This window comes from Mus caroli, chromosome 11, assembly GCF_900094665.2.
Source record: "Mus caroli chromosome 11, CAROLI_EIJ_v1.1, whole genome shotgun sequence".
Taxonomy (NCBI): domain Eukaryota; kingdom Metazoa; phylum Chordata; class Mammalia; order Rodentia; family Muridae; genus Mus; species Mus caroli.
Window position 1 is genome coordinate 72,879,531 of NC_034580.1, and position 15,118 is coordinate 72,894,648.

The 15,118-nt window shown below is 51.2% G+C and overlaps 1 protein-coding gene across 2 annotated transcripts in view; it reads left to right on the top strand.

The window, feature by feature from the left end:
* Positions 1-15,118, top strand: part of Sez6 (seizure related 6 homolog) — a 48,164-nt gene that overhangs the window by 17,754 nt on the left and 15,292 nt on the right. For both annotated transcript variants that reach the window (XM_021176451.1, XM_029483331.1), the window contains exons 2-4: positions 4,473-5,132; positions 5,809-5,942; positions 13,833-14,028. In XM_021176451.1, the coding sequence (XP_021032110.1) occupies positions 4,473-5,132; positions 5,809-5,942; positions 13,833-14,028 (990 nt within the window). The remainder of the gene's footprint in view (positions 1-4,472; positions 5,133-5,808; positions 5,943-13,832; positions 14,029-15,118) is intronic.

Sequence of the window (15,118 nt, forward strand, 5' to 3'; positions counted from 1 at the left end):
TCTCCTCCTCCCCTTTCTTTTCTCTTCCTCCTCCTCTTCCTCCTCCTCCTCCTCCTCTTCTTCTTCTCTCTCTCTCTTTTCTTTTTTCTTTCTTTCTTTCATTAGACTGGTCTCACCACATAGCCCTGACTGTCCTGGAGTCTGTAGACCAGGCTGGCCTGAAATTCACAAGAGATCTGCCTGCCTCTGCCTTACTGGTGCTGGGATTAAATTGTGTAAAAACCTACCCCAGGCAGAGCCGACACCAGAACAGGTCTGTGTGCCTGAACTCTAGTACTATTGAGTAAAGTTGGGTTTCAGGCTCAGCTGTGCTTTGGGAATGGAGTAGGGGCTCTCTTGGTTCCAGCCAAGGCTTCTTCCCAAGGGCCAGGGTCACTTCCAACCTGCAGAGACCTTGAATGAATCCATTCCTCCATGTTTGCTTGTGCATCCTTCCCACAGCCATTTTGAAAGCCGTCAAGACCAGGACCACTCTCCCAGCCTTCTCAGAGCTGACAAAATCATGTATGAACTGAAAGTGGAACCAGCATCCACTGGCCTTTCCTTGGCAGTTAAGGATCTAGGGAGTCTCGTGGGCCACAAGCAGAGTGTGAGTGTCATCTCTTCAGTGACGTGGTTAAAGGAGTGACCATAATCAATAGTGAGCTAGCCAGTCACAGACCGACTCTCAGCTCCAGCACTGGGCAAGTCTTTCCCTTGCCCGGCTGTAGGTTTTACATAACACACGAAAAAGATTCCTCTGTCACCAAGTTGCTGTGTCAATTAAATAATGCAAGCTTGCTGGGATACTGTCACGTGCCTGCAATCCTGGCACTTGGGCTAACGGCCACCCACGACCATGTGGCAAGTACAAGGCCAGCCTGGGCTACATGAGACTCGGGTCTTGAAAAACAAACAAACAAATGAAAAAGCAAAGCAAAACAACAAGAAAAACATCTAGCCCTTGGAAAGGTTAACGCAGGAGGGCTGAAAGCTTAAGGCCATCTTGGGCTACATAGCAAGATTTAATAATAATAATAATAATAATAATAATAATAGAAGGTCTCAGAGGGAACTGGCTCAGCACCTCCTTCTGCTGGTCCCTGTATCACTCTCTGTCCTTGAGTCACTCACTCTCTGAACATTAACCGTAGCCAGGCAAAGAGAAGCCCCTGACTACAACCCTTGGGACCCCAGTGACGTGCTACAGACCCTCAGGCCTCCAACAGTCAACTAGGGTATCTGGAGATACCTCCTACAGACATGGCTTATCTCCTAGAGATTATCTTACCCTCGCTGACAGTGGGTGGCTCCCGCAGGGAACAAGTGGCAGCCGATTTGGGAATCAATTTGCTCGTTTGATATGCTATCTCGATCTCATTTAACCAAGTGCTCGGTCCCCCTAGATAACACAATCAGCTCAATCGACAGTGACGGGAGGTGCCCATTAGCTCCACTCCACTGCCCAGCACCCACCTGACTGCTGGCAGGAGACCGGTGCCAGCTATGGTCACTTCCCGAGGCAGAGGCTCTCTGTTCTCTCTCTCTCTCTCTCTCTCTCTCTCTCTCTCTCTCTCTCTCTCCCCCCCCCCCCCGCCCAAGAGTCCCACAGGTGCCCACTCTGAGAGCCACAGGACACACCTCTTGATAGGCACCCCTGGAAAATGGACTTGGAACAATAGAGTTCCAGGGGGTCCAGCGTGTATGTCATGATGAGAATAGTCACTATTTACCTGGCAAAGACAGAATGACATCTGGAGGGGGTGCATGGAGGGAGAGAAAGTAGCCTTGTCCTAGCATGTCACAAGTGCTAACTCACCACCCCTCCCCCTTGAGCGCCAAGTCACTGATTTAGATGAAAGACACCCAGGATTGTCGGACCATCTGCTCTGGGGGATATAAGCCTGGCTGGGTATCTAGTTTGGACACTGTGATATCAGTGCTTGGCACAAATGCCAGGGCACAGATGGGCTACTTTAGTGGGCATCTCAGGACGGAGCAATTGGTCCAGGTTTTCAAGGCTTTGAATTGCATGTGTCTCATGACCCAGAAGAATGGAGAGCCCTCCAACCTAAACCTGCCTTTCCCACCCCAATTTCCTCCCTCCTCCCATTTGTCTGACACATCAGAGCTGTGATGGTCTCCTGAGCAGAATGTAGCCCATCTGCCTCCTCTTTGTGTCTGCCAATCCATGGGGTGGGTGTGAGCCTGTGGAAAGACAGCCCCAGCAGCAGACGTGTAGTGGAACCGGCCTCCTTGCAAACTCTGCTGTCTCACCCCAGGTAGGCTTTCTTTCTAGATCCTCACAGCAGCCATTTTGAGAGCTGTAGAGATGAGGAATGTCCCCCTCACCTAAGCCTTCTCAGAGTTGACAGGATTCTGTATGAACTGGATATGGAGCCAGAATCTACTGGCCTTTCCTTGGCAGTTAAGGATCTAGGGAGTCTAGTGGGCCACAAGCAGAAGGTGAGTCATCTCTTCAGTGACGTGGTTAAAGGAGTGAACATAATCAATAGCAGAGCAATCTATACTGCTGACAAGAGACAGGAAATAAGTTCCATTTTCTGTAGCCTGACTGGTTGGCAATGGCTGCCTGGATAACTGTTGAGAAGGATTCTCGTGCCTCATGCGACTTTAGCAAGAAATTATCAAAATTGATCAGGGACATATGCTGTGAATGGGTGGGTGGCAGCCCATTCTATCTCCCCCCCCCACGCCCCATTTAATTCCCCATGTAGTAGCCTAAGAAAGCTAAAGGAAGAAGGCATGGTCATGTGTGGGTGTACGCCTATTATCCCAGCATTCAGGAGGTGGGGAATTGTGAGCTTCAGACCACAGGTCTGAAGCCTGGGAAGTGAGACTGTGTCTCAGAATAAAGAAAGGGGGAAGGTAACGAGACAGGCCAAATGGGAAAAGGAGATAAGACTGAAGCTCCATTTTACAGACAAGAAAACTAAGGTTTAAAGGATGTAGGCACTTGGACCGCAGAGAAATGGACCCGAATGCATCTGAAGCCTTACCTGCTTCAGAACTTGGGCTTCCCTGACTCTACTGCTCTAGAAAGACCATAAAAGTCAGGAAGCCGGGCGTGGTGGCGCACGCCTTTAATCCCAGCACTTGGGAGGCAGAGGCAGGCGGATTTCTGAGTTCGAGGCCAGCCTGGTCTACAAAGTGAGTGCCAGGACAGCCAGGGCTATACAGAGAAACCCTGTCTCGAAAAAAACGAAAAAAAAAAAAAAAAGTCAGGAAAGTCAGGTGACATATGCCCTTCAGCCCAGCCAGCGCCTACGAGGCAGAGGCAGGCGGATCTCTGTGAGTAAGGGGGCAGCCTGGTCTACATAGCAAAGTCCAGGAAATCAGGGAAAAAGAGGAGAGAAATCATTCTTGGAGAGGGTAGTGAGCAGGGATTTCATGGGGACTGAGCGAAGAAGCCAAGCATGAGAAAATCTAAAATAAAATTCCAAATATGTGATATGTTTCTTGAAACTAATGACCAGCAGTTTCACTGGGAACAGGACATGAATTTGAATGTCTTGTAATTTCAGCCAGAAAAGTCACTGTTGTGAGAGACATTACTCTTGTTAAAACCCTTGTCTCTTCCAGTTACACAAGGTATTAGACTCTGAACAGGGCACTTCTTTCTTTCTTTCTTTCTTTCTTTCTTTCTTTCTTTCTTTCTTTCTTCTTTAATCTTTTCTCTTAAAAAGGGGTCTCTATGTAGCCCTGGATATCCTACTCATGTAGATCAGGTTTACCCAAAACCTTTTGCCTCCCGCACGCTGGATCCAAAGGTGCAACTGCACCTGGCTTTTTTTTTTTTTTTTTTTCTTTCTTTCTTCTTCTCTTCCTTTTCTTTAGAGACAGGGCCCCATGCATTTCTGGCCTCAAACTCACTATGTAGTTGAAGCTGACCTTGAGTTTCTAATCTTTCTTCTGGGGTTCTTAGTTTATACAGCGCTGGAATTGACAGCACTTCATGCTTGCTAGCGAGGTCACAGGTGCTTAGTTTACACAGAGCCGGAATAGAACCCAGCACCTCGTGCTTGTTAGGCAAGCATTCTCCAAGCTGAGTTACTGTAGCCCCAGCCTTTGCACTTGCTTTCGTGACCCATCTCCTCATTAGTATAATAAGGCCTTTGAGGTGCATTAGAAACGGCAAATATGTATTTGTCGTGTCACGGCTTCCTTACATTCTGTGCTGAGAAGGACTCTGAAGCTGATTCTGGAAACAGCAGGAAATAGTGCAATGATCGATTTGTAATGTCTGTCTTGGTTGCTGGAGGAGAAAGGATAGCTCATGTGCCATCTTTGAAGTATGTGATGTCACCTTGCTTCCAGCTCTAAAATTTTATAGCGCCATGATTCTCAACAATGAGCACACTCTCCAAGGCTCTCTGTCAAAAGCAAGATGGATCTCCTCCTGCCTGCGCTGGGTGGGATGCTGTTCACTGTGGCGTAGCAGGAGAGCCTCTGATCATTCATTCTTATTTCAGGACTCTCCTCAGAGGCTCCGATCACGGGGGAAGGTCAAGCCACGGGCATCAGGGAAATGGATGGGGAGCTGACCGCAGCCCCTACACCTGAGCAGTCAGACCGAGGCGTCCACTTCGTCACCACAGCCCCTACCCTCAAGCTGCTCAACCACCACCCACTTCTGGAAGAATTTCTTCAAGAGGGGCTAGAAAGAGAGGAAGCGCCGCGGCCCGCACTGCCCTTCCAGCCGGACTCACCTACACACTTTACTCCAAGCCCCCTCCCCCGCCTCACCAACCAGGACAACCGCCCCGTCTTTACCAGTCCGACTCCAGCCGTGGCTGCAGCACCCACCCAGCCCCACTCCAGGGAGAAACCTTGGAACCTAGAGTCCGAACCCCCTGAGCTTTCTATCACATCCCCCCTTCCTCCAGGGCCGAGTATGGCGGTGCCCACACTGCTCCCAGAGGACAGACCCAGTACTACACCCCCTAGCCAAGCATGGACTCCAACTCAGGAGGGTCCTGGAGACATGGGCAGACCTTGGGTTCCAGAGGTCATGTCTAAGACCACAGGGCTTGGTGTCGAGGGAACCATTGCCACCTCCACAGCTTCAGGGGATGACGAAGAGACCACCACCACCATCATTACCACTACTGTCACCACAGTTCAGCCACCAGGTCAGCTACCTGCTGGCTGGCAGGGCTGAAAGTGAGGGAGGAGGGCACACCACCATCCCTAAATGCCTCTGTTTTCTGACACTACACCAACCTGCCGGACCTTTTACAACCAAGGGTCAGCCTGTCTAAAGCGTGTGGATTGGAACCAGATAACCCCAAGTTCAAGTTCTGATTCTTCCAACTGTAACACAGCCCTCGGGGTCTTAGTCAGCCTCTCTGAGCCTCAAGTACAAAGTAGTGATCAGAAACCCTGGGGCTGGGGAGATGGCTTAGCAGTTAAGAATACTTGCTGTTCTTGCAGGGAAGCTGGGTTCCTAGCACTGGCATGGCCACTAACAGCCATCTGTAACTCTAGATCCAGTGGATCTAATGCCCTCTTCTGGCCTCAGTGGACACCAGGCACAAAGGTAGTGCACATACATCCATGCAGGCAAAACACTCATCTCACACACACACACACACACACACACACCCCAACTGAACCATTGTGAGAAATGAAATAGGGTTGCATGGTAGCCCTAAGGTGGTCCCATTTTTTTCAACAAATAAACATTCCTAAAGGTCAGATTCAACACGCATGCACACACAGAGAGAGAGAGCTTATTTCAGCTATAGCTGAATCTTCATCTATCCCACCAGAGCTGGTCTTAGCCTCATGTCTCCTCCTGCCTCCCAGGCCCCTGTAGCTGGAATTTCTCAGGCCCAGAGGGCTCTCTGGATTCCCCCACGGCCCCCAGCTCACCCTCTGATGTTGGCCTGGACTGTTTCTACTATATCTCTGTCTACCCTGGATATGGAGTAGAGATCAAGGTGAGTAAGCAGAATCCATCAAGAGGAAAATTATCCTTTCCTAGAAAGGGGTCTACACAGGGAGAGGTGGAAGTGCTTAGGGTACCGGTTGGGTGGGGGTTGCCTAGGGCTTGGAAGATAGACCAATAAGCACGGCTGGATTCTGCCTTATGCACTACCAGCAATAGCTGGGAGGGCTTCAAGGAAGAGCAGTGTGTTCATTCAGCCTCTTCCTTGGGGCTTGGTAAGTGGAGTAGGAGAGAGTTTAAAGAGGGGTTCAGCCCTGGGTGGGCAGAGGATGGGACGGATGTGGGTTCTGCCTCTGAAACTGTGTGGGAGTGGAAACGACACAGGATCACCTGTGAAGACGCTATGGCACTTCAGCCATGTGTACCTGTTCCTCTCTTCATCCCTCCCCAAACATGTCCTCTCCTGTAGCGAGTGCTGGGTCCTGGGATGCAGGAAGATTGACATGGACACACCGTGGTCAGATCTGTCCCTCGTCTCTGGGGCAGCTTATCCTTCCCTTTGGGATTCAAAAGCTGCTGAAAGCCCCAGGCCTGAGTAGAACATCAGTAAGGCTTTCAGCCTCCACAAATTTAGCTTTTGTTGCCCCAAACCTACTTGTCATCCATTATATCCAAGTCAGAAACCCAGAAGAAGGTCACCATGATACAGCGTGGATCGTTCCCCTGAGCAGCAGGGGGGTCCCCTGGTCCTTTTCTCTTAGTCCAACCAGCTCACCCACAAACTCTATCACTGTGACTGCCCCCCAAAACTCTCATACTCCCCTGCTTCTCTTCCTCCGTCACCGCAACCACTGTGTGTGTTGGCCCTCTGGCACCCGCTCATCCCTCCTGGTGATTTAGTAGCCATGGCACACGCTCCCTGTCATCCTCCCTTGCCCACCCAGCCGTCACTTCTCTAAGATGAGAAGGTAATGCTCCTTCCTGTCTCCCGCCCTGCCCCAGGGGGCTCTGGCTCTGCATCTGGGTAGTCCTGCTACTTCTCTGCCTCGTGGCCAGCTCAGCTCCCTCTTTGTTTTGAACAGTTTGCAAGTGATGGAATGGATTATATAGCTTCTTTCTCCCACAAGCCCCACATGCACATAGCAGTCCCTTCCTTCCCCTGGATGGACTGAGGCCCAGCACTGATGTCAGTGTCCCTGGGCCTTCTCAGCTTGTCCTCGAAGTCTTGAACCATCACCTACCATCTTAGCCCTGGCCATCCTCCTTGTTTCCAGCCGTCCACTTTCCTGGATACAATGTGTGATGCTAGAGGGCCTCTTAGAACAGGGATCCACAGGGGCGTGGCGGGGGAGCCACAGACATTTGACCCCTGCCTTAGAGACTACTGTGAGTGGAAAGCAAAGCGTTTCACCTCTCTAAGGGAAGCAGGCAGGGAAGCAGAAAGCCCCAGGAGGGGAGATCCGCAAGTCTGGAAAGCATCACCAAGCTCCCAGCTCACCAACTCTGGGCCTGCTTCCCACTTGTCCCAGCTCAGGCAGCCAGCTGCATGTGTCCCTAAAGGGCACCTCCTGTTTGCCCCTCTGGGGCAGTCAGGTTCGGGTCTCCCAACCAGCTAGGGAGGGAGGTAAGGGCTCTCCTGCCCATATTGGCCTCCCCTCTTTCTTCTGCAACTGCTTATTCCTCTTCTGTCAAGCTCCAGGCCCCTCATTCCAAGCTGACTGGAAGGGCAATTAGGAACAACCACCCCCCTCTCAAGCCATTAGCACTCAGCACTGCTTAATTAAGGTAATTAATGTAAAATCATCACCAAATGAGAGGTGGCACCGGCTGTGGCTCACAGGGTGGAAGGTGCCAGCTGCAGGTGTGAGGAAGGAGATGGGGGGGCAATGCCAGGCTGACTGCCCCACTGCAAACTCGGACTGGTTTTACCCATCCTTCAACTCTGCCACCACAACTAAAATCTTATGCCAGGCCAGGTCCAGTCCTGGTCCCCCCACCCCGGGGTGTACAAGATAATGAGACAAGATGTAATGACCGCTCTGCCTGCCCCTACTCTGGCCCTAGTGGACGTCCAGGCCCTGGGTGCCCACCCCTCAGGTAGCCCTGCATCTGGCACTCACACACTTTCACATTAGAATGCAAAAGTGGTTACCAGGCAACCTTGAGATGAAAGCCACAGCCCTGGACTGCCATCAGGAAACATGGCATGCGCTGGTCCACCCCCTCCTCATCTTCACAGAAGCAGAGTCCTTGAGGACTCTGTGGTCTGAGACAGAATCTGAGGTTGGGGGTCGGGGTAGGGACACAGAGGGACCACAGCCAGCTCTCCACCTACTTTAAGGAAAGAGCAAAAGATGGAACAACAGGATATACGGTTGGGGGGGTATTTCTGACTGCCTCCCCCAGACCTACTTCTCCTGGATACAGCACACAGGCCACTTGGGAATCTATAGAATTACTGATACTATAGACCCATATACCCATTACATAGCCGAGGAGACTGAGGCCTAGACAAGGAAAGGGATTTGCCCAAGATCCTTCAGTTAATCATCCACTAATGATCTTTGATTAGCAGGTTTATTTCACAAACAGAATTTGAGTACCATGTACCAGGTTCTGTACTGAGCACTGAGGACACAGATGCCCCTGTTCCAGGAGGATGGAAATTATAAGCAGTGATCATAGGATGCTCAGCGCAGGTGGGATTGGGGCACGGAAGAACTGTGAAATTCCCGGATCTGGGTGCCTCCCCCAACCTGGAAGGGCTTCCTGGAGATCAACACACTCATTCTGAAGATGTGGGATGACAGGCCAGCAGCTGCCTCCTGGTCTTGGAAGGAGCAGATATGACCGACTTGTCCCCTGGAGGACTTGTCCTCTGGGATGTTTTGAGAAGGCAGTGTAGTGTAGGAGGCAGGGACGAGGGTCAGGAATGGAACTCACCTGCAGGCAACCCCAGTGTGGACCTCCGGTTCACCGGGATCACCAGGGCATGTGGGAATTGGAGCTGGGCAAGGGAGATGTGAAGAGCCAGGGAGAGGATTGTATTGTGTCCACAAATCACACTCCTGAGCAGGTCAGCCAGGCTCCAGGCTGAAGCAGCTCTTAATCCACCCCTGACTCTGGTCTTGGTTAAGGTGCAGTCTGGGAATATCAAAATCTCCAAAAGCCTCAATCTTTAAGTTTGGACCACCACAAGCCTCCATAATGTTTCCCTCTGTGCCTGCCATTTCTCCATGATACTGACGCTCTCCATGTCTTCTGAGGGTCTGAGCCAGGAGGAGGCCAGGTCAGGCGCTCCATGGTCCAAGGAGTCTGGTTTGCTCCAGCAGAGCATTTGGTACTGGGGCAGGCTCTTTCCTGAAAGATCCAGAGAAACCCCTCAGGACAGGACATAAGCCCTGTGACACCCACACGGGTCCTCTGCCCTCCCTCTCATGAGCCCATCTCTCGTGAGGACTCCAGGCCTTTCTGGACCTGATGGCTGCCTCTCACTACATTTGCCATTCTAAGATCCTTCTCGCTGCCAGCCTCCCTCTTGGCTTGGCTGCTCTCTGTACCATCTGGAGCCTGGGCACAGCTGCCCACTGCCCCTGCCCTCATACCCAGGTGGCCCCATTGGCACAAGCTCTCTCAGGCCAGCTGTCAGTCTGATGGGCAGAACACCGTACCCTGCTGAGCCAGGTCAGGACCAGCCCTGATGAGTGCATCAGTAATGTGTGATGGGGTGGGGGTGGTAGTTCTGGGCTCTGGGAGGGCCTGTCTGAGGTACTGAGAGTAGCTGAGAAATATGATTCCATAGTTTTAGGTCCTTCATCCTGTCCCTAAAACAGACTATACCCCCCAACACATACACACAGACATATAAGGTCTTATAAACAAGTACTGGACCTTAAGAAACTAAAGTCTGCTTCTACCTCCTATAGCTCAGCTCTTAGTGACTGGTTAAGCTCCTGATCTTCTCTGGACCTCAGCTTCTTCCTCCATAAAGGTTAACCTAGATCAGTCCCTATAACTGACTCCCTCTGATTCAGGACACTCTTTCCTAAGCTCAGGTAGACAATGGCCCCTCAAGTCGTACTTCCTGGTAGCTACAAGCTGGGGCCTCTGCTAGATGTCGGACAGTCAACATAAGGGGGATGACATACAGGCTCACCCTGTTGTCCACGGCCATGCCTGGAGCAAATGAAGGTAAAACAAGGTAGCATCCTCTTGCTTGCTTTGGAGAGTCATGCCATTGGCATGTGTGTATGTCAGTCATAGACATGTGACCTGGAGGCTGACAGAAGGCAGTCTGAGCCCTCCCTCCAGGAAGAACCAGGCCCTGCTCAGGATGGCCGTGTTTTCTACTTGCGCATCCCCCCCTGGTCTTCCAGAGGCAAGGCAGTGCCGGACAGCCCAGGGTCCTGTGGGAATTATCCTCCAAGTTCTTTCTGCTTCTCTCTCCCGCTGCCTGGCTCCCAGGGCCCCTCCTGTCACTGGATGGGGTGTGGGAAGACAGCCCTCATGAGCAGAGCTGACATTTCAATCTGCCTCCCAGACTCTTCAGATGCCCGCAAATTACATCAAGACTTCATCTCCCCCCCTTGTCCAACACCCAGCCCTGTCTGGCCCCTGTCAGCCTGGCCCTCCAACAAGTGACAGATTACATTCCAGCTTCAGCACCAAGCCTGCAAGTGGGTCCTCTAAACCCAGAGGACCAGCTTAGCACAGCTAACCCAGAACTGCTCAGGGAGACCATAGCTCTCATCCCCAGGCTAAGCTGGGAGCCAGACCCCCTTTCTAGACCCAAAGAGGGGGTGCAGGAGATCTCAGCTCTCAATTTCCTAAGCTTTACCGATTGCCAAGAAAAAGGATGGCTCATGGGAACTCAAATCCCAACATCTTGAAAAGGCCAGGGCAGGCCAAGCTAAAATCCACCTCCCTGCTAAACCTAGGGCCTGTGAGCCTGGCAATAAAGATGTCTTGAAGTCTATTTCTGCAGGTGATATTCCCCAGGAGACTGGGAGGAGAGCGGAGCTGCCTTGCACCTCCAGCAAGGCAAGACTTTGCTTCTTAATAGCTGTGTGCCCTTATCAAAGTTCCTTAGCCTCTCTGGGCCTCTTTCTATTTGGGAGGACTTCGCCACCTTGACACATTGAAGATGCTCTATTGCTGTCGCACCCACCCTCTGATCCCAGCAGAACATAATCAGGCACAGGTTAGAAGTCAAGCTGGAGATACAAGAAACTAGGAAGAAAATGCTTCTTTGATTTCAACCCCCTGCCTCCTCCTACACCCTTCCTCAAGGCACTCTGAGAGACCCACCTGCACCATGCTGATCTGGGAACTGCCAAGCCCTCCGCTCTCCCCTTGAGAATCCCTGCTGCCTGCAGTCAGTACCACTTAAGGCAGAATCGTATGCTGCCTGGCATCTCTCGATAATTACAGATTCCACGTGTGTGAGGCTTGTTTTCCCAACTCTAGCATCATGCAATCTCCAAGTTTGAAGGGACCTCATCCAGCCTCCGCCTGCTAGGGATTCCCTGAGGGATGTCCCCAGCAGATGGTCAGGCAGCCGCCACCCAAATGTGCCTGGGCGGGGAGCTCCTGGCAGAAAGGGTGCTTTTGCCCTTAGCGTCTCTCTTTGAGCCTTCCCGTCAATTCTTCCTTCCCTGGCAGGGATGGGAGCTTCTCCTGGCAGCTGCCCCTCCTCCACCCCCTCTCCTCTGCCTCAACCAGAGGAGCCCCTCTATACCCAGCAGCACTTGTGTCCTTGGACCTGACTGGGCTCAGGCCATGCTTGCCAGCTCTTGTGAGGGACAGGCCTTCAGGGGACTTGTGCTAAGACCAGTCTACAATCCAAGGCTTCAGTGGGTAGATGAGGAGAAGGTGGTCTGATGAGAAGCCTGGAGAGGAGAGAATTGATGGTTTGGTGTGGGGAACAGAGGTAGGAAACGGGGCGGGGCAGTCATTCTTGGGCTGCTATCCAGAGGGGCAGGAATGAGGGGATGTTTTGTGGCTGCACAACAAGGAACTGAGGCTGGGGGAGCCACTGGAACTGGCTGTGAGTGGGGAGTCTGAACCTTGTCCTCTGAGCAACCTGAAGCCACTGAGGAGGTTTGAATGGGAGAGAGAAGAGGCCTGACCTGGGGCAGAATGAGTCGGGGGGAGGGGGGGGGGTAGGAAGGTTAGGATGTGCACAGAGGCCACTCTCAGAAACAGTGAGCAGGAGAGGGAGGAGGAGGAGCCAGCTGGGGTGCTTGAAGATAAAATGGGAAAGGTTTGGTGACTCACTGGGCACCGCTTAACCCCGTGCAGATGCTTAACTCTTGAAGGCACAGTCTCAGAGCAAGGAGCCACAGACCTTAGAGCTCAGAGATTTGTCTCCATTGCTCAAGTATCTCTAAACTTCAGAGAAGGAGTTTGTGGGTCTCACTTGGGGTCTAAGGGTCACCCCCTTTCTTTTCTTCTCTCTTTGTGTGTGTGTGTGTGTGTGTGAGTTTGTGTGTGTGTGTGTGGTGTGGGAGCCAGGGTGAGGGAGGAGGGTGTTAAACTTAAACCAAGTATGATGACCTTGGTTACTTAGCAACTCGTGAGCACCTGTATTTACCTCCCATGTGCTGGGATTATGAGCATACACCACTGTTTATGTAGCTGCTTGTGTGCTAAGCAAGCACCCTACCAACTGAGCTATGTTTCAACCTTGGTTCTGGTTTCCCCAGGAGCCCCTATATGATGTAGATGCTGCTGGTGTAGAGGCTACATTTTGAGCAGCAAAGCTCTGCCGGGCATGATGGCGCATACTGTAATTCCAACACTCAAGAGGCTGAGGCAGGAGAATCACAAATTTGAGACTAGCCTGGGCCAAATAATGAGATTCTATTAAAAAAATAATAAATATAATGAAACCTAAACACTGTCCTTGCCTAGGAACGCAGGGTGGAGATGAGCCCCTGTTTCTAGGCTCTCAATCTGGAGCTCTATCAGCCAACAGCATCGTCTCTGTGGTCAGAATCGTTGTTGTCTGACCTTTGAAGGGAAGTATGCTCAGGGTCTAAGGGTCTCAGGAACAGGATGGTAGCAAAGGGGCCTCTGACAACCAAAAGAAATGACCAGAGCACTTATGATGACACAAGACAAGGCCAAGCTGATGGGCCGGCAGGGATCTTGTTTGCCAGGACCTGCAGAACCAGTCAGAGAGTCTGGAATAGAACCACAGGCTACAGACTCACTGGAGAAATACTGAGTGATTTAAACAAGAATCCCTGTGATGTGCGGCGGGGACTGAGACTATTGATGGCTTCAGTTCAGAAAATATTGATGGGAAGGGAGGAGTGGGTTAAAGCCTCCAGGCGGGGAGGCTGTTGAGGAGGTCGCTTGGGTGATCTAGGTGAGCAATAATCGTGACGAGAAAGGAAGCAGCAGCCACGAGGAAGGCGATGGAACGGATGCAGTCCAGATGACCGAGTGGATGCAGGGCATGAGGGGAGAGGCAAGGCATGGGTGCCCAGGTAGTGAGTGAGATTATTGTCAGCAGCTCCGGGATCTGCTGGCTGGGGGAAGACGTGGTTCATAGTGAGGCAGGCTGGGCATGAGGGGGATGTGCATCATATATCGGGAATGTCCAGGGGAAGCTGGGTACGTGGGTCTGGTATTTAGGCCCTCACGTACCATCAAATCTACAAATGAGAAAACAGACCCCAGAGAAGGAAACCATAGAAAGCCGACAGGGAGTTCTGCTCATAATCTCCGTGTGAACTTTGGTAACATGCTTAATATTCTCTAACCAACCCATCTCATACTTACAAGGAGGCAAGATGGGCTCTTCCTGTGTGAAGTGCCTAGTTTGGGGACTGTAGTATGCTATACAGTGTGTGACACTGCTGGAGTCACGGGCCAGCAGGGCTCAGGTACAAGAAGTCCTGATAGCACCGCTCTGTTCTCTCCCATCCACATGCAGGTAGAGAACATCAGCCTTCAGGAAGGGGAGACCATCACCGTGGAGGGCCTGGGGGGCCCCGATCCACTGCCCTTGGCTAATCAGTCCTTCCTGCTGAGGGGCCAGGTTATCCGCAGCCCCACCCACCAAGCAGCCCTGAGGTTCCAGAGCCTCCCACTACCCGCTGGGCCTGGCACTTTCCATTTCCGCTACCAAGGTAAGGTCTGAGCAACAGAGAGGAGCCAGCCATGACTGGCTGCTCTCCTGGTTGGCTTTGATGTCCTCACAGTCTGGGTCAGTGAGGAGCTGAAGGGACTTGACAATGACCATCTGGAGGTCTTTAGCGAAGCAGACTGGCTTTGCTCGCCCACCTGGGATCCAGCCCATGCCCCGCATGGCAACTGGGGATGCCGCAGGAAAGGGGCAGGGCGTGATAAAATGAGCCACACTCTGAGGAGGTGGGTGGGCTTCTTGCTACCTGAACAGGTCTTGACTTTGAACAGGTCATTTGGCTTCTCTGATTTTTTTTTCCTTTTATTTAATTTTTTAGTATACTAGTGCTAAAAAAAAATAAGTTTTACTTTTTAAAAATTTTATGCATTTAGTGCATTTATTTGTTTTGTGTGAGGGCAACTTGTGGGAACCGGAGAGCTCCTTCCACCCTGTGGTCATCAGGCTTGGTGGCAGGTGCGTTTACATCTGGCCATCTCTCTGGCCCTCCTTTTTACCTTTTTTTTTTTTTTTTTGGGATTTTTTTCTTTTTCGAGACAGGGTTTCTCTGTGTAGCCCTGGCTGTCCTGGAACTCACTTTGTAGACCAGGCTGGCCTTAACTCAGAAATCCACCTGCCTCTGCCTCCCTAGTGCTGGGATTAAAGGCGTGCGCCACCACTGCCCGGCTCCTTTTCACTTTTAATAAATAAGATAATTTCATGTTATATTGAGAATTAAGACTGATCCATTCATTACTGGTAAAATTTTAGAAATATTTTCTGTAAAATGTTTATTTATTTATTTATTTATTTATTCATTTATGCTGGGCACAGTGGCACACAGAGGCTGAGGAGGCAGATCTGTATGTCTTTGAGGTCAACATGGTCTACACAGTGAGTTCCAAGCCAGCCAGGTCTATGCAGTGAGACTCTGTCTCAAAAAAAAAAAAAAAAAAAAGAAAAGAGAAAAAGAAAAAAAAAAAAAAAAAAAAAAAAAAAAAAAAAAAAAAGCAAGCATATTTGATTGGGGGCTGGGGATTTAGCTCAGTGGTAGAGGGTTCGGTCCTCAGCTCTGGAAAAAAAAAAGACAAAATAAC